This window comes from Rhinoderma darwinii, chromosome 9 (genome assembly GCF_050947455.1).
Source record: "Rhinoderma darwinii isolate aRhiDar2 chromosome 9, aRhiDar2.hap1, whole genome shotgun sequence".
Lineage (NCBI taxonomy): Eukaryota > Metazoa > Chordata > Amphibia > Anura > Rhinodermatidae > Rhinoderma > Rhinoderma darwinii.
The window spans coordinates 44,632,779-44,651,630 of NC_134695.1; the positions used below are offsets into that span (position 1 = coordinate 44,632,779).

Here is an 18,852-nt window from a genome sequence, read left to right on the forward strand (position 1 = left end):
AAGAGCCAAAACTATGTAGGAACACAATATTGACAAGGGGAATGTGAACACCCAGATGTCAAATCATACATACATTTCTAGGAGGAACAACAAAGGAACCGCAGAACACAGAGTTACAATAAAAAATGCCCTAGAATTGTTATTTCATGGAAAATACAAGTACTTACTAAAACAGACATGTCAGAAGCAGTGACAGGCAGGGTCAGCCTTAGGATACATGGCGCCCCATGCAAAATTATCTTTCGGCGTCCCACCCCATCATAAAAAAAAATGCCCCATAAAAGAATAAAATAAAGTATAATGCACCCCCCACAGAATAATTACCTATATAGTGCCCTTACACAGGATAATGCCCCTTTTGTGCCCCCATACAGTATAATAATAATATAATATAATATATTATAACTCCTTCAAGGACACCGTATTTTGCCCTCTAATTGTGCCCACACAGTATTATGCCCCCTAAGTGCCCCATTGAGTCACGTGAGTCATCTGACCTGGTCACTGACGTGAGGTCAGGTGACTGGACTGGTCCACTCCCTGGCCGTCACAGACCCCAGTCAGAATGCCGTTGCATGAACTCCTGGCTCTTCCTAAAGCTGATCGCTGCTGCAGGTGTCCGACATAAAGGGCACCTACCAGCAGCGATCAGCTGCTCTGCAGCATCCCCCTTCCCTACCACCTAGTTGCGCCCAGGGCACATGCCCTACCTGCCCCCCGCTAGCTAAGCCCCTGACTACACTCATAGGGTATGTTGACACAGCGGTTTTTTGTAAGGCAAGAGTGGAATCCGCGGTCACAGAGTCAACAACGCTGTGGACGGGGATTCCGCTTCAGGAGTTGCCCCTGATGTCCGGTCCATATATGGATAGAGACATCAAGTGCTCCGTCCAGGGGCGGAATCCCCGGCCACAGGGGGATTACGCTCCTTCAGGGAGCTACAGTGGCGTTGCTACCGCTGTAGCAGCCACAGCGGCTGCTAGCGGCGCCGCAGGTCATGGGGCCGTCCTGACGGGTAGCATGGGCACCCTCATGCCGGGTGTCGCTGCTAACAGCCACTATGGCTGCTACAGCGGTAGCGACGCCACTAAGTGAAGGAGCGCCCGGGCGGAAAGGTGGCTGCTGAGTCGCCGAGCCCGGGCGCTTCTGAAACAAGCAGGAGAAGGGAGCCAGCACAGCGCCCCCTTCCACCTGCTGGAGTGATGCGCGCTGTGCAATGGCACAGGTCGTACACCCCTAAGGCGGGACCTAGTGACAGGCACTCCTAACCATAAAACCCTACTGTGATCAAAGATCTGTTAATGTGAACTTCCAGTCAACCTGGACTGCTGCAGTTTTATATTAGCTGGAGTACTAAAGGTGAAGAGTATATCTATGTATGCATACAATAATATGTTTGTACGTTATACGCATTAACCTATTTTGGTGCTGATGTCAATTACAGTGTAGAAAACCATGGAGCCGGCAGTGACCGGTTAATGCTCTGGATTTCGATCTATTTAGCCAAAACGTATCCAACTGTATGGCATACAGTGGGATACGTCGCCCGGGAATGGCCCAGTGGATACTGAAGTCACTGTCCATGAACAGGGCTGGAGCCTTCTACTAGCGCTCTGCCCAGGGACTATGGTGCTGTTCCTGATGTCCATATACGTAAAGTGACGTGCAAAGCTTTGCAAAGCCTGAGTACACGGCCGAAGCGTCGACAACGCTCTGGCCAGGAATTCCGACCCTGGAGAATCCCCTGACGTCACTTTAAATATATGGACAGTGATGTCAGGAGCTTTCCCAGGGACAAAGTCCACGGGTAGAGCACTTGTGATGCTCTGCCTGGGGACTGCAGAATAGCAAATCTACTCTGCTACTCCATCCTTCAAAAATAAGGTAAACCGACGTCTACCAGCCCAACGTAGGCTAAAAGGAGATAACGGAGCCCTGTGAATTATCGTCCACGTTGGTTATAGTGTACGTTAGATTTCCTGACGTGCATGATAAACTTAGGGCAACAACACGATGTGAAGGGGCCTTAAGGGAGGGGGAAGCGCTTGTGAGGATGTAAGGAGAACTAATGCTCCGTTCTTACGTTGCCATTAAAGTTGAATGTATTTTTCCACAACAAAAATCTGAGGTTTACCCTTTGATTTCTGACACAGATGTGCCCCAAGCGTGTAGCAGATCCGCACAAGAATAAGGCCCTGTTCACACAGAGATTTTTTGCGACATTTTTGCAGTGGAAACCACGTTGGAAACTGCAGCAAAAAACGTCCGAAATCGCCTCCTATTGATTTCAACGGGAGACTAAGGCGTTTTTTTCCCACGAGCGGAAAAAATGCTTGAAAGAAAAATAAACGACATGCCCTTTCTTCAGGCATTTCTGTCTCTGACCTGCCATTGACATCAATGGGAGGCAGAGAAAGCCTGAAGGAATTTCAAGGCAGATTTTTCTGCCTGCAAAATACTGTGTGAACAAAACCTAAGTCCCATTATCATTCAACGTTGCTCATCCTCGGGTTTTTCATGTAATATAAGTCGCATGCTACTTATTGCTGTGGTCAATTTCTTTTCATTGTGCGGACAAAAATACACGTGGAAAATTTTTCACACAATGTGAACTGGGTTGCGGAAACCTCATATGCATGGGATGCAGAATCATCGGAATGTCATCGGAATCCGTATCAAATCCAACATGTGTGAACGGGGCCATAGTGTGAGTTAAAAAAACTGTTAGGCCAAATGCGCACGATACTTATTACATGCAAATGTGTCGCGGGTATTTTCGTGCGGCAAATCCGCAGTGCAATACAGTACCAGCAAATTAAATGTCGCATTTTCTGCACAAATATTGACCTGCGGTGTGTATTTGAAAATATGCTACATGTCAATTTATCTTGCGTTTCCACTTGCGAATTGTTTCGGACTAGTTTAAAAAAAATAAAATTAAACCTGCACCTATTTCCGCATCAAAATGTAAAAACCGCACCTAAAAATGTATAAAAAACCTCAATATTTGGTGCAGATTTTACCTGCGGTTTTGATGCGGATTTTGTGCACCAAATGTGTGCATTACAGAATTGGCTAGGGATTTACAGCAAATTAACCCTTTTCATTGTAAAGGATGAAATACGTTACAATTCTGCAACATTAGGATATGTTCACACGGCTTATTTTCGGCCGTTTTTCTGTACATAAACGTACGAAAAACGTCAGAAACATCAGAAGCAGAACGCCTCCAAACATCTGCCCATTGATTTCAATGATAAAACCGGCGTTGTGTTCCGATGGACCTGTAAAAAAATAGGACATGTCCTATTTTTGTGCGTTTCCACGGATCCCTCAATAGACTCAAGTCTGAGGGATCTGTGAAAACTGGTCCCGCACGGGTGCAAATCGGCCGTGAAAAATAGACGATCTTCACGTCTGATTTCACATGTTGGTCTGAAAATCGCCTTATATTGTAATTTGTAGTGAATTTTAAGTGTGCAATCCGCACCAAAAATAGGAGACAAGTACAGTAAGTGGCCTTATTCAGACGTCCATATTCGGTTTGTGATATACGGACCATGTATCGGCTATATTTCCCGGACCGACCACAGTTCAGGGAGCCGGGTTTCTAGCATCACAGTTACCTATAATCATAGGAGTCCCTCCCTTCCTGTGGGAATACTGTCCCCAGTCCCGCACTGAAAGCATCATTACAGTATGGGGCAGTATTCCCACGGAGAGGCTAGGAGTCCTGCCACATGAATTGTGGTCAGCCTGGGAAATATGGCCGATACACGCTCCGTATATCACGGACCAAACACGGCTGTCTGAATGAGGCCTTATTCTAGTTACAAAGTACGGTCAAATCCCATTTTTTTGCAACAATTTATGCAAAATCGCGGAAGAAACGTGATTTGACCGCACTGAGGATATAGCCGAACAGCACTATTCTTTCATGTTTTGTATCCTTTTTTTATGCAATTTTTGTAATTGCGGCACAAATCACTCAGTTTTGCCACGATTTTTATATAATCGCAGCTAACTGCACAATTTTTGCAGTGATTTTCGCAATCGCTGCAAAAATGGCGCAGTTTTGCCGCAATTATATAATAAAAACGCTAGGAAAACGAAAAAAATAGCAAAAAACATTTTAACATACTTTGTACATTCTACAAATGGGGTCAGGGGGAATGGGAAGCAGGATGGAGAGGGGGAGACACTCACCAGCCTGCAGGTCGGGTCAGCAGTGTAGAGGCGCTGGCTGGGGGGGCGGGATCTCCACACGGAGCTTCTGCACATGCTGCGTCTTCCCCATCCAGTATGTGAAGCTACAACAGGTATGCAGGGGGTGTCGCGAGCGTTGCTAGGGAGGACGACGACAGCCCGGCGGGCCTCTTTTCTTCATCCATGTGGCCGGGCCCCTGACGGGAGTACTAGTAGTGCTGCCCTGATGGCTGGCTGGCTGGCACACACACCTCGATGGATAATTTTATTTATTTTTTTAATGGCCCTTTTTCAGGAATCAATCCTCGTGACGACCGTTAAAAACAGATCCTGGCCCTCACAAGAGGATATCCCGGGCACAGCGCTACAATATGACCTGAGCCCGGGAAAGCCATTGAAGTCACTGTTCATATATGGAGAGTGACGTCAGGGCTTCTCCTGGAGTGGAATACCCGGCTAGAGCGTTTCCGACACTCTGGATGGGTACTCCACTTCTGGAGGAGGCCCCGTGCATTACTATCCATAAATGGACAGTGACGTCAGGGGCTCCTCCAGGAGGTGAAACCCCAGCCAGAGTGTTGTATCCGCTCCTAAAGGTAGCCCCAATGGCATTTTCTACAGGGGAGTGTGGCCATCCACAGGGTAGGTTGTGTGTGGCACTACCTGCATTGGACACTGTGGCGCCATCTACACGGGCACTGGCACTTTATATATGGGCACTATTGACAGTGGGCACAGTGGCACATTCTATTTTTTACATGCAGTTATACTTCAGTTTGGTTAGAACAATGTGTGAGTTGGTAGAAGAAAGAAGCGAGAACAAAGCACTTTTTGGAGTCTCACCTCAATGGTTGGGTCATACTCATCAACAAAGTGGTTCTGTATAAGCTGAATGGTTAAGGCACTTTTCCCAACGCCTCCTGCTCCCACCACCACCAACTTGTACTCGGTCATTGTCCAGAACCCCCTGTTGGAAAAGGAAAAAAAAAAAAAAAAATGTATACATTTTAAAAGTGGTTATAACAAATAATATATCCTGCAAGCATTGGTCCAACTTTTTGAGTACCATGGCCTGTGCATTCTACAGTTGTAATATTTGATAATCTTCATCTGAATCTACAAAACACTTAAAAGGGATTGTCCGCTTATTGTTTACATTTATTTATTGATCGAATAGGAAAATCTAAAAAAAAAAAAAAACACACACACACAATGCTGAGTGGTGTATATGCAGTATGTCCTAATGCATGTGACGTGTGTGCAGCATGTGTCTAATGTATGAGCATTTGTGCAGCATACCAGTGTGAGAGGTTGTGTGTGTGGCATGTGTCTAATTTGCATGTGGCGTGTATACATGTGATGTGTGTGGCATGATTCCAATATATCAGTGGTGTGCATGGCATGTGTCTAATGTGTGAGAAACATCTGTGCAACATATGACTAATGTGGGAGTGGGGTAGGTGTGTCAGGGTACGGATAAAATTTACTTGCATATACACAGGCAGCTTTTAGGGCATACCTTAGTATGTCCTAACAGTGAATATGGTCAGATAGCCCTTGACCTGCCTAAGTAGAGTCGTGTGTTAACGAACCTTCCCTTACCCCATCCTATCCCCCCACCCCCACCTTTAGGAAAGACACGTGACACCGAGGTTGGATGTGAAATGGCCACAGCAGCCGTTTATTAATTTTACAGTTTTATAAAAACAATTTAAATCCGAAACCTTCGGATAACTAGTTAGGAATCCACCAGAGAATTCCTTCTAATAATTCACATGACCCAACATGGGTCAGAAACGTAAATAACAATTTAACGTTAACATTAACCCGAGCAGAGGAAGTCCTTGAAGCCCTTTCAGATATTCCTTTTTTAAGAACACACCGAGTTAGCCATCTGCAAACCACTAATTACCTCCAGCCGTAAACCAGCTCGGAAGCACCGTTCACCTCTGCAGATGGCTCCAACCACTAGAAGTCCACTTCAAGGGGATAACACCCGATGAAGCCCTCAAGTGATATACCGACCACTAGAAGTCCACTTCAAAGGGATAACACCCGATGAAGCCTTCAAGTGATATACCTTCTACCAGAAGACCACTTCAAAGGGATAACACCCGATGAAGTCTTCAACCATGTACCTTTTTTGGGGGACGCATACCCCCGATGCGACCCCCCCACCATTTTTTACTGACTGGCCTCAAGGACTCCCCCCGCCAGCTGCCATGACAATAGGACCTACTCAGGAAAAAAGGAAAACATGTTAGATAAGCACACAAATAAAACACAACACTCATATACGGACGTACGCAAATACCCACCACGTAACAAACCAAGGGCGGGAGGGTGGGAGCTTGTTCTTACTGTGCTACTGCTCCCGCTGCTTCCGGCTCAATGCTGAAAACAGCGGGAAGAGCAGCAACGGCCCCCCTGACTCCTCCCTGACCCCCTCCAACTCCCTCCAGCTCTCCCTCACCTGTTAACCCTTTCCCTACCAGGGAGGTCATGGAGGCTTCCCCTTCAGCCCTGCAGGCTCGGTCCAGCCCCTTCTTGACCTGCCTAAGTAGAGTCGTGTGTTAACGAACCTTCCCTTACCCCATCCTATCCCCCCACCCCCACCTTTAGGAAAGACACGTGACACCGAGGTTGGATGTGAAATGGCCACAGCAGCCGTTTATTAATTTTACAGTTTTATAAAAACAATTTAAATCCGAAACCTTCGGATAACTAGTTAGGAATCCACCAGAGAATTCCTTCTAATAATTCACATGACCCAACATGGGTCAGAAACGTAAATAACAATTTAACGTTAACATTAACCCGAGCAGAGGAAGTCCTTGAAGCCCTTTCAGATATTCCTTTTTTAAGAACACACCGAGTTAGCCATCTGCAAACCACTAATTACCTCCAGCCGTAAACCAGCTCGGAAGCACCGTTCACCTCTGCAGATGGCTCCAACCACTAGAAGTCCACTTCAAGGGGATAACACCCGATGAAGCCCTCAAGTGATATACCGACCACTAGAAGTCCACTTCAAAGGGATAACACCCGATGAAGCCTTCAAGTGATATACCTTCTACCAGAAGACCACTTCAAAGGGATAACACCCGATGAAGTCTTCAACCATGTACCTTTTTTGGGGGACGCATACCCCCGATGCGACCCCCCCACCATTTTTTACTGACTGGCCTCAAGGACTCCCCCCGCCACAGCGAAACAGGCCTTGACCACCTTAAGCCTGTGAGTTCCTCCACACCACCACCGCCCTTTCTATGCCTTCTGCTATCGCCAAGCTCCACAGATCAATGCCAACCTCGGTCAGATGAACCCCGTCACTCCTCCAGAAATTCCCCACTCCTGGCTCCAAATCCCTATGCCTCACGCAAATGCCCCCGTTCCTTGCCACAAAACGGGACACCGCCCGATTAACTTTAATGCGAGCCTTATTGACTCTCTCCACCGATCTAGCCAACCGCCAATGTTTTCTTGGGACTATGTCCGACCACACTATCACTAACTTGGGATAAGATACCCACAAACACAACATATCGTGTTTGATATCCCGCACCAACTCACGAAAGGGGCGGACTCCTAAGTCATTCCCACCCACGTGCAGCACTAAGACCTCCGGAACCCTATCAAGCCGAGCATATGTCTGGAATTCCGCCAACACCCTGCTCCACGACATACCTCTAAATCCCAGCCAATGCACAACCGCATCCTGTCGCGGAATGCGCAACTGGCGACCATCCGGGCGGACGTCCGCCCTCAAAGCCCCCCAGTGCACGTAAGAATGACCCATCAACCACACCAAACACGGAGGCGAATCTGAAACGGAAAAAACAATTAGGCACCACCATATAACATTTTTAAAGCGTTAACAACAAACCTCATAACATATGGGGGCGGACATAGGACTTAAACCTGTTGGACTCCCAACGACCAATACGCCGCACCCCCTCATCATCCAACCCCCAGCGCCCCGCTTCTGTTGCTGCGCCAATCCTAAAGGAGTGAGATGAATATGAGCCTGCCACAACACCAACCGCCGCCAAACATTTTTTAAATACAGCTCCAAACTGAAACCTGGACAAAAACGACCCGTCCACATGACGTAACAAAGGCAAATCTGGAGACCCACTTTTCGGCGTAAAACCCCGCATGCACTCTACTGGGCACATAACCGACCCCGGGAGGGCGAACAAAACTATCAGTTTACCCTTCCCCACTTGATCAGTTTTTGACCGACGCAACCATACCTCCAGCCGATCTGCGAAGAGGCTCACCTCCCCAGATCTCAGCCCCCCTGCCTGTTTAGTACTTGGCGATACCAACTCACCTATTCTAAATGCCCCAAAGAACGCTAACGAAAAAGCTAACCGAAACAAATCCATTTCGTCTGAAGAACGACAGACCGATGCTAATGAACCGCCCAACGAGCTAAGCAAAGCAAACGACACAGGCCTTCTACTATCCGCCTCCACCCTACCTCGGCGCAACCCCTTCAAAGCCTGCGATACCAGAAATTCCTTCGATACATCCTGAAAGCCCCGCAACTTAAACCCAAACGCCACCGCAGATATGAACCGGTTCACCTTCGCCACTGAAAACCCCGCCTCCCAGGCGTCCCCTAACCAGTACAAAAGTGCCACCAACCTGTCTCTATCCGTAGTGACGTCACCCAACTCTCTTACCCACTCCTCCCACTGCCTCCAACAAGCAGCATAAGCACTCCACGTCGAGCGCGCCAAAGACCTTTGTAACAGTTGTTCTACGGGACCGATACCAGATCCCAAAGATGCTCCGGACAAGCCAAACCGAGCCGTTCCGCTCCCGGTGCCAATTGCCGAAACCGGTCCCACTGCGAGCGAGAAAGAGCATCAGCGATACAGTTCCGTACACCCGGGACATGCACCGCCACCACCCACGCGTTCCACGACAAACACACCAACACTAAATGTCGCAACAATTGAACTACCGGAGGAGAGGACGCCGTGATATTATTAATGGCCAGCACCACCCCCATGTTGTCGCAGTAAAAACGGACCTTCTTATCCCTGAGCCTGTCCCCCCAAATGGTAGCCGCCACCACGATGGGAAACAGCTCGAGCAGGGCCAGATTCCGCGTGAGTCCACTGGACACCCAACTAGCCGGCCATTGACCCGCGCACCACGGACCTCCCCCGTAAGCTCCAAAACCGCCCGCCCCAGCCGCATCCGTAAAAATATTCAAATCACTCGTATCCTGCGCTGGGGCCATCCATAGTGAGCGACCATTGTACTGGCCCAAGAAGTCATCCCAAACCTGAAGATCCGCTCGGTGCTCCTCCTTGAGCCGCACAAAATGATGCGGCGCACGCACTCCCGCCGTTGCCGCCGCCAACCTCCTACCAAACACCCTCCCCATCGGCATAATCCGGCAGGCGAAATTCAACTTCCCCAGCAGCGACTGAAGCTCCCGCAGCGTCATTTTCGTCAGTCTACAAGCCCGCCGTACCTCCAGCCTCAAAGCACCCAACTTATCCGCAGGGAGACGACACTCCATTGCCACCGAGTCTATTTCAATTCCCAAAAAACAAATCGTCGCTACCGGGCCCTCCGTTTTTTCTGGCGCCAAAGGAATACCGAAATCCCTCGCCACCTTCTGTAGTGCATGAAGCAAATTACCGCAAACCGGCGAACCCCCCGGGCCAACACACAAAAAATCATCTAAGTAATGGATCAACGAGTCGACCCCGGATACTCCCCTCGTTACCCACTCTACGAAGCTACTAAACGCCTCGAAGTATGCACAAGAAAGGGAACACCCCATCGGAAGGCACCGATCCACGTAAAAAGCCCCATCCCAAAAACAACCCAACAGCCGTTGGCTTTCTGGATGAACAGGCAACAACCTGAACGCCGCCTCGATGTCGGTTTTTGCTAGCAGCGCACCTGGACCCGCAGCCCGCACTAAACCCACCGCCTTATCGAACGAGGTATAGACTACGGAGCACAACTCGTGATCAATCCCGTCATTTACCGACGAACCCTTGGGATACGATAAATGTTGAATCAAACGAAATTTTCCGGGCTCGCGTTTAGGGACAATACCCAACGGGGACACAACTAAATCTTCTACAGGCGACTCAACAAACGGCCCCGACATGCGGCCCAACGAAACTTCTTTCAACAACTTTTCCGACACGACTTTTGCATGCAAGTAAGCCGATTTTAAATTCCTCCGCGTAACCGGAACCTCATAAGGAGGCGGAGGAATAACAAAACCAACACGAAACCCTTCGGAAAGCAACTTCGCCGCCGCCCTATCTGGATACTCATTTAGATAAGGGGCCATCTTTTCCACCCTCACCGGCGACACCCCCTTGACCAGCCGCGGAGTGCTGGTTCCCTGACCTCTTTTTTCGCAGACATTTTGCCGCCCCGTGTGATGCACCATTACACTCGGAACACACGTGCTTGAACTTGCACGTGGCCCCAAACTTACACTGGCCTTCATTAAATTGCCAGCAAAAACCCGCCTTTCCCCCGCCGCTTTGTCCAACCTGGCTAGACTGGCCTCCCTGGCCGGCGCTCCCGGGAAAGGACTGCCTAACCGGAGCCATAACCCGTAACCAGAGAGCAATATCCTTCTGGTCCCACCGAATCGCCGACCGAACCGCTTTCCGCTGACGGAATTGCTCATCGTATCGCAGCCACGCCTGACCCCCATACGCCCTATGAGCCTCCCCAATGGCATCAAAATAACAAAATAACGCCGAACAATTTTCCGCCGCCTTTTCCCCTATCACACTAGCCAATATGGCGAACGCCTGCAACCAATTAACGAACGTCTGCGGGATAAGCCTATACCGCCGCCGTTCCTCCTCGTCCTTTTTACTCTCGTCCCGCTTGCTCTTATCCAAATTAAATTTAGCGAGCGGCAAGAGAGAAAAAATCTCAACATATTCATCCTTCCAGATCCGCTCGCGCACCTCCTGCTTTAAATGCGCCCCCAACGGACCTTCGAAACAAACGTACACCTCCCCCCGAGCACGGTCATCAATACGCACCCGATCGCCATCCTTTTGTGCCTCGGTCTGTACCGACACCGCGACCGCCTCCCTAACCGCCAGCACGGGCCGCGCCTGTACCAACCCCAAGTCCCTGGGGCCCTCCCACACTACCGCCGGGGACACTTCCGTAACTAACGGCGCCGCCGCCCTATCTAGGCGCCCGACCAGCTCCCTCAAGCAACCCACTAAGTCTGCCAGACCCGCGCCATCGCGCCCGCCCGCGCCACTACCGGCAACCGATGCGACGCTAGCAGCCCCCCCACCGACACCCGACATAAAAATCGCTGGATATGACAATGATGGAGTTACACACTCACCGGGCCGCACAGGCGCTGTGTTCCCGTCAGCCGGACCATCCTGACCTCGACGATACACGTCCAGTTCACCTTCCTCGAGCTCATCTCTCGCAGACGACTGGCCATCCCACCGACATCTTCGGATCGGAGATGATGACGCGCTGACCGATGGGCCGGCAACCTGCCGCCCGACCGATGGAACCCAGACTTCCGACCGGACCTGTTGCCTCGACGTCGCTGCAGATCTAGGCGTCCGTCTCGATGATCCTGAAGAAGCCTGCCCCCTGGCCGGAACATCACCAGGCGGGGCGGCCGTACCTCGTCCTCCGAATCTTCCATCCGATGGTGGAGGGGTGACAGGGAGCCCGGCCTGCGACTCCCTGCTCACCGCCAGACCCCGTCGCGGCCTGGGATTCCTGCCAGGACGCAGGGCCTGGGAAGGGGCGGTCCCCCCAGCTGCCTGGCCTGCAGCGTCCGAGATCGGGCTCCCCCTGCGACGCCGTGTCCGCGGGACTGCCTCAGGACTGAGGCGCTCTGGAGGTCGAGACCGCCGGGAGGGACGGGTCGACCCGGCCTGCGTCGCCGTCACCCCCGGCAACGCTCTCTGCCTGCTCCGGACAGGAGCAGTTGTTGCCGACTCCCCCCCCCCGCCGCCATGCTAGGAAGGGGGCCGGGGGAGGGGAGCCTGTCTCCTGCAACAGACCCCGAACGCCGGGCCTGACGTGGCAACACGGCGTCCGGGATCCTCGCTAATGCAGCCACGGTCTCCTCCAGCCATCCGGGACCGTGGTGCACAGCAGCAGCACGCAGCTGCTCTAACAAAACCGCCTCCGACATACAGTAAGAGCGCGGGCAACGGGGAGCTTGTTCTTACTGTGCTACTGCTCCCGCTGCTTCCGGCTCAATGCTGAAAACAGCGGGAAGAGCAGCAACGGCCCCCCTGACTCCTCCCTGACCCCCTCCAACTCCCTCCAGCTCTCCCTCACCTGTTAACCCTTTCCCTACCAGGGAGGTCATGGAGGCTTCCCCTTCAGCCCTGCAGGCTCGGTCCAGCCCCTTCTGGAGTCCTTCAATGTCTGTGTGCTCATACAAGATAAGGGCCCAGATCGCATCTCAGGAATTCCCTGTGACGTCATCAAACGGGGGTCCCTTGCAATTCATGTCTGATGACCAGCTAGTAAAGAGACCCCTCCATGTGATGCAGAAATCACTATTGATTATGGCATCAAAAAAATAAAAAATTACCAGGATCATAGTTTTTACTCTTATCTCGGCCGTTGCCAAAGCATGGCGGTTTTTGATCACAGAAGGTGCCCCATAAACGCACAAAGCACTAGTGTTCACATCACTGTTGCCCTTCCGTTCAGGGGTTCAGTCAGAGGTTTCCGTCGGGTTAACCCCTCAACGAAAAGGAAAAATAAAACCTAAGCTTCCGTTTCCCTCACCTTTGATATCAAATATTGCTAAAGATTTCCGTTAGTCACCGTTGTGACAGTGTTCCGTTGTTTTGACTGAATCAATAGTGCAGTCAACTGTCAGGGTACGTATGTGCGACGTGTTTTAAATGTGTGAGTGCTGAGAGAAGGCATGACATGTATATAGCATGAATTCCATATATACAGTTATTTTTAAATTAAAGGGGTTGTTCACTACCGGACAACTGATGACCTATCCACCGGACCCCGAACCAAATCGGCTGCTCCAGTGGCCTCCTGACGGCCATGCTAGAAGCAGTTGGCTTCAGTCACAGAACAGTAGTCGAGCTGCAGCACGGCCGCTATGCAACGTACGGAGCCAACTGCTTCCCGCAGGCCACCGAAGCAGCTGATCAGTGCAGGGTCCGGGTGTCAGACCCCCACAGATAGTCCAGTAGTGGACAACCCCTTTAATGTTTGTTTGTAATTATAGATTACATCTTTGCACAGCTTTGTTGCCTTTGAAGTGAGGGGGGCCCAGACTTGCTTTTTGCACCAGGAACCTTTGCGCTCAGTGTGCGCCCCTGGATTAACTGAATAGGACGAATTGTGGAATAATGATTAACAACTACTTCACTGTGTGTGTATTTACTGCCCGCCTGTCTTTAGGTAATGTTGTCATGTTGTTAATAAAGGGAGAAAAGAAATTAGACTATAATCACTAATGCCCTAATTGTAGATTAATGGCTTACTGTACTTTAAGCACATTTATTACCTCCCCTCAATGGGGATAAATGTACTAAATTTACTAAATACAATTGTGCAAACAGTAAAGATGGGTGAAATCACAAACATATATTATAGGGGGTTTACACAAAAGGGATTTGCCCATCAGGGACATTGACGGCATATCCACAGGATATGACAAACGTCAGATAGATGTGGGTCCCACCTCTGGGACCTGCACCTCTCTCTAGAACGGGGACCCCTAAACCCCGTTCTACTTTTCTCTGATCTGGCTGCCTCCCGGGCCACTTCCTGATTACATGGTCGGAAATTACAAAGTGGCCAGGAAGGCAGCGGGAACAGAGAAAGGTAGAATGGGGTTTAGGGGGCCCCGTACTAGAAATAGGTGCGGATCCCAGAGGTGGGACCCACATCTGACATTTATGGCATATCCTGTTGACATGGAATAAATGTACCTGATGGCCCTTTAACCACTTGAGGACCAAGTAAATTTTGCCATTGAGAACAAGAACAAATTTCTTGAATTTGCCTTTGCACTCCAAAAAGGTCATAACTTTTTCATTTTATGTTAAACCTAGCTGTATGAGACTTATTTTGCAGGACAAGTTGTACTTTATGTACCCTTTTTTTTTTCTTTTTTTACACATATGCAAAATCATTTTATTCTAAATTATTTTTATTTAGTCAAAAATGCTAACAAAAACCGATTCCACTGCAATTTTTTTCTTGTGCCATACATCGATTATAAATGATGTTCTAAATGTATTGTACAGGTGGTGGTTGTTTAAAAAGGTTTTCAGATTTATTTTTTTATTTCCATAGGATTTTTAATTTCCATTTTTATTTTTTTAAGTATAAAATTTACTTGCATATATCTATATGCCAGTACATTAAAAGTGTGTACGGATATTACACAGGAAGTTTTTAGAGAATACCATAGTATGCCCTAACAGTGAATATGGTCAGATAGTTGATCAAAGGAGGGTCCCTTGCAATTTATGTCTGATGACCAGCTAGTAAAGAGACCTCATTGTGATGCTGCAATCACTATTGATCGTGGCATCACAAGAAATAAATTACCAGGATCATTGTTTTTACAGTGATCCTGGACGTTGCCACATTGTGGCAGTTTTCGATCACAGAAGTTGCCCGCTGCGTTATTAGAGCGCTATAAATGCAAAGCCCTAGCTCCCAGCAGCATATTTTCACGGCAGATGTCGCTAAGTGGTTTAAGTACATGCCAATTTTAATCTACATAGGTCTAATACTCTGCATAGACATACAGTTAAGGCTTCATTCACATCTGCGTCAGGGCGTTACGTTTGAGCTTTCCGTCAGAACGGAGCCCTGACTGACACAAACCATAGGTTTCCGTTTCCATGACCATTGATTTCAATAGTGACGGAGCCGGTGAAAATGGTTTCGGTTTGTCTCCGTTGTGCAAGGGTTCCATCATTTTGATGGGATGAATAGCTTAGTAGACTACGGTATTCATTCCATCAAAACGACGGAACCCTTGCACAACTGAGACAAATGGAAACTATTGGCACCGGATCCGTCACCAATGAAATCAATGGTGATGGAAACAGAAACCTATGGTTTCCGTTTGTGTCAGTCAGGGACCCATTCTGACAGAAAGCTCAGACGGAACGTCAGAATAGAGCCCTGACTCATGTGAACGAAGCCTAAATTATACAGATTTTTATATCTGTAGTGTTATTTTATCTTATTTTTGCATACTAATCTCTATTACATCCACCCCAATGATAAGCAAATGACAGAGTCCCACAGTTGGGAACTCCCCAGCAAATCAGCTGTAAACTGTGGAGTACCCTAGCAGCAAGTGTTTAATCCCCCTTGCAGCACCACCACAGGGGAAACAAAGAATCAATGGGCTGTCTATTTAATGTATGGACATTCTGGTCCTTCAGCAGAGAAAAATACTCTTTGTAACCGCTCTCTGACCCAGATAATAGTGGTCCTGAGAATGAGGGACTCTCCTCGAACAACACAGAATGACCTTATAGGGCATTTTTCAACCAGACAAGTCCTTTAAAAGAAACTGGTCACATCAATAAGGCAACCCGATCTGCAGGCAGCATGTATAGCGTGGGGGGTGCAGAGCAGGCGGATATATCGTTGTGTGGGAAAAGATACAGATTAACCTGTAATATATTTCTTTAAATCACTTCTAAATCTGGGCTTAAAAAGTGTTGACCAGGATTAGAAAAAAATATCTGCTTTCTTCCACAAACAGTGCCATGTTTTTCTAAATCTTGACAACCCCTTCAAGAGTCCAGTGGGCGGTTCCACTCCATGATTACCAGCTGTTTCTGTGTTCCTACTCATGCAGGGGAGTCTGTCAACCAATGGTTTAGACCGCAGACTGGACTCTTTAGCCAACAGTGAGCAGAGATTTCAATGAATAAATTACACGTTTTCCTGAATATTTTTGTACAAAGCCACAGTACATATCCATCTGCTCAGCTCCTCCTGACCTATAACATGATACCTGCAGACAGGACATTACGTTCTACATGACAGATGCTATTTAAATTACAAACTTTGAGGCTTACATCTGCCCCTCTCCTTTTTAGGGTATGTTCACACGTAGAATTTTGGCCTAGGTCATTTTTGGTGTTCTTTTGTAAAGATACCAGGAAAGTTATATTGATTTTTTTTTTAATCAAATGCCAAAAACGTTACATTTGAATGCACTCTTAGTGCCACTGGCGCCATTATTGGTGTATAGTTTACTGGATGACTGAAAAGTAATGGAAAAGGGGGACCACAGTGACTATCATCCATTGACCAACATAAACCTAGAGCCTGCCAAAAGATGTGGTTTACATTACTGAAGTCCAGTTTACTGTCAATAATGTGGTAGGGTTTATCCTTGACTTTACTATGGGGGTCAATTTTGAATCCTAGATTAGGCCCCTGAATCTGAGAGACTTTGTTAAACTTTCGTGTGCGACTATTGACATTGAACTGACGGGATCTTGCAGCATCAGGGCAGCAGTACATGTAAATCTTCACATTCTGGTCCTGAGAATTCATTTTCAAAGTGCAAACTTCTTAGGACAACCTAACTACTAGTTACAATAGGTGTCCTCACATTGGATACAGACAGGGCCAGCCTTAGGGGTGTGCAAGCACACAGGGTGCTACCCACGCCAAGCATGTAGGGGGCGCCACTGGGCTCTGCCTCTACTCTGTTCTTAGTTACACACACACACACACACACACACACACACACACACACACACACACAGAGTAAATAAGAGACGAGGAGCATAGGAGGAAGCTCCGCCCACAGCCCGTCCTGCACGAAGCCAGTGATCCTGTCCGCAAGGAGAGATGGTGAGTGTCTGGGTGTCTCGGTGTATTTGTGTGCGTATACAGTATGTGTGTCTGTGCGTATACAGTATGTGTGTCTTTGTAAACGTGTGTGTTCAATATTAAAGTAGAACATATAAAACGAAGATATCTGTGCTGCCTCCTATATACCCTGCTGCCCCTATATACCTTGCGGCCCCCTATATACCCTGCGGCCCACTATATATATGCCTCTGTGTGTTTATAGGTGTCTATGGGTATAGTTATCTTCTACTACATTATCTGTACTCAGAGTTATCACTGTTATCTGTGGTGTTACATAGGACTGCACATGAAATCTACAACATTATCTGTACTGGGTATATATGGGTCTGTTTGTGAATGTGTCTTTGTGCTTGTATATATATGTGCCTTTTATGTATTTGCATATGCGTGTACGTGTGTCGATATAATTTACCTGTATGTATATATTCCAGAATGTGTGTATGTATCTTTGCCTGTATGTCTAAAAATATGTCTTTATGTATGTACAGTATATATTTTCCAGCGTGTCTATATATGTGGTTAATTTTTGGTTTGTGTAAGGGGCGACAATAGAGAGTCCCGCACAGGGCGCCATCCAACCGAAGGCCGGCCCTGGATACAGATTCCTAGAACAGAGAGTCTTAAAGCAATATCAAAAAATTTAATTATGAAGCCTTTCTCTAGAAAATGTTAAATACAAGAATTGTTTTTTTTCTTCTTCTACCTCCTCCTGTTACAATTGGAAAGATTTCAAAAATTAAATTTGAATTAAATGGTTAACCTGAATTATAGCTAGTTTATTATGCTGTATTGGGTACATTCAAGTGTAGTTTCCAGTGTGAATATTTGGATGTTTGTGTCACGTAATGTGTGTTTTTTTTACGGGCATGATGGTGGACTTTATGGAGTATGGTATTATGCATGCACATCTGCTAAAAAGACTTCTGATCCAGTTTCCTCTTCTGAGAGTATTTGGAAGGAAATTACTTTTTTGATGGGGTTGAACATAGGTCTACTGAGACTGCATAAGGCCTCCTTCACACAGGATTTTTGTCTGACATTAAACGCATTGATATAAACCCTTTTAATGCCCAAAATGTGGTTGCTGTATTTATTCAAATAGCCAAAAGATTTTTTTTGGTTTTTGCCTTCCCATATTCTAACAGCCATAACTTTATTTATTAGGTCTGTATAAGGTCTTGTTTTTTTGCGAGACGAGTGGTAGTTTCTCTTAGGAGACATTGTGCTATACACATAATTAACCCATTCACTCGCTCTAGTGTGCCATTACATCCTGGTGCAGGAGGTAACATATGGAGCGCGCTCGGCCCGTGAGCTCTATACGCTGTGGGTGTCAGCTTTACAGCGGATACCCGGGACTAACAGCCAGGAACAGCGATTGTGCCAGCAGCACCAGAGGCATTGAAAAGATGGGGACAGACAGCTCACCCACCACACCGCAACGAAATCGGGGGTGACGATGGTTGTCATGGCAGCCAAGGGCCTAATGAAGCCTATAAACTGCAATGCATTAGTATTGCATTGTATTGTACCAGCGATCCAACGAGCACTGGTTCAAGTTCCCTAGGGGGGCTAATAAACTGTAAAAAAAAAAAAAAAAAAGTGAAATTACGTTTTCAGTAGTTAAAAAAAATAAATAAATGGTATTGCAGAGTCCATAAGAGTCTGATTACAATATAGCATTATTTAACGCGCACAGTGAACTTAGCTCTTAAAAAATAAAAAGTGATCAAGAAGTTGTATGTAGCAAAA

General features: G+C 47.7%; 1 protein-coding gene across 1 annotated transcript in view; it reads right to left on the reverse strand.

Annotated features, from left to right (window-relative positions):
• HRAS (HRas proto-oncogene, GTPase) overlaps positions 1-18,852 on the reverse strand; it is a 51,744-nt gene that overhangs the window by 16,014 nt on the left and 16,878 nt on the right. Inside the window, exon 3 of the mRNA XM_075837574.1 lies at positions 5,050-5,173. Within this exon, the coding sequence (XP_075693689.1) occupies positions 5,050-5,160 (111 nt within the window). The 5' untranslated portion in view covers positions 5,161-5,173. The remainder of the gene's footprint in view (positions 1-5,049; positions 5,174-18,852) is intronic.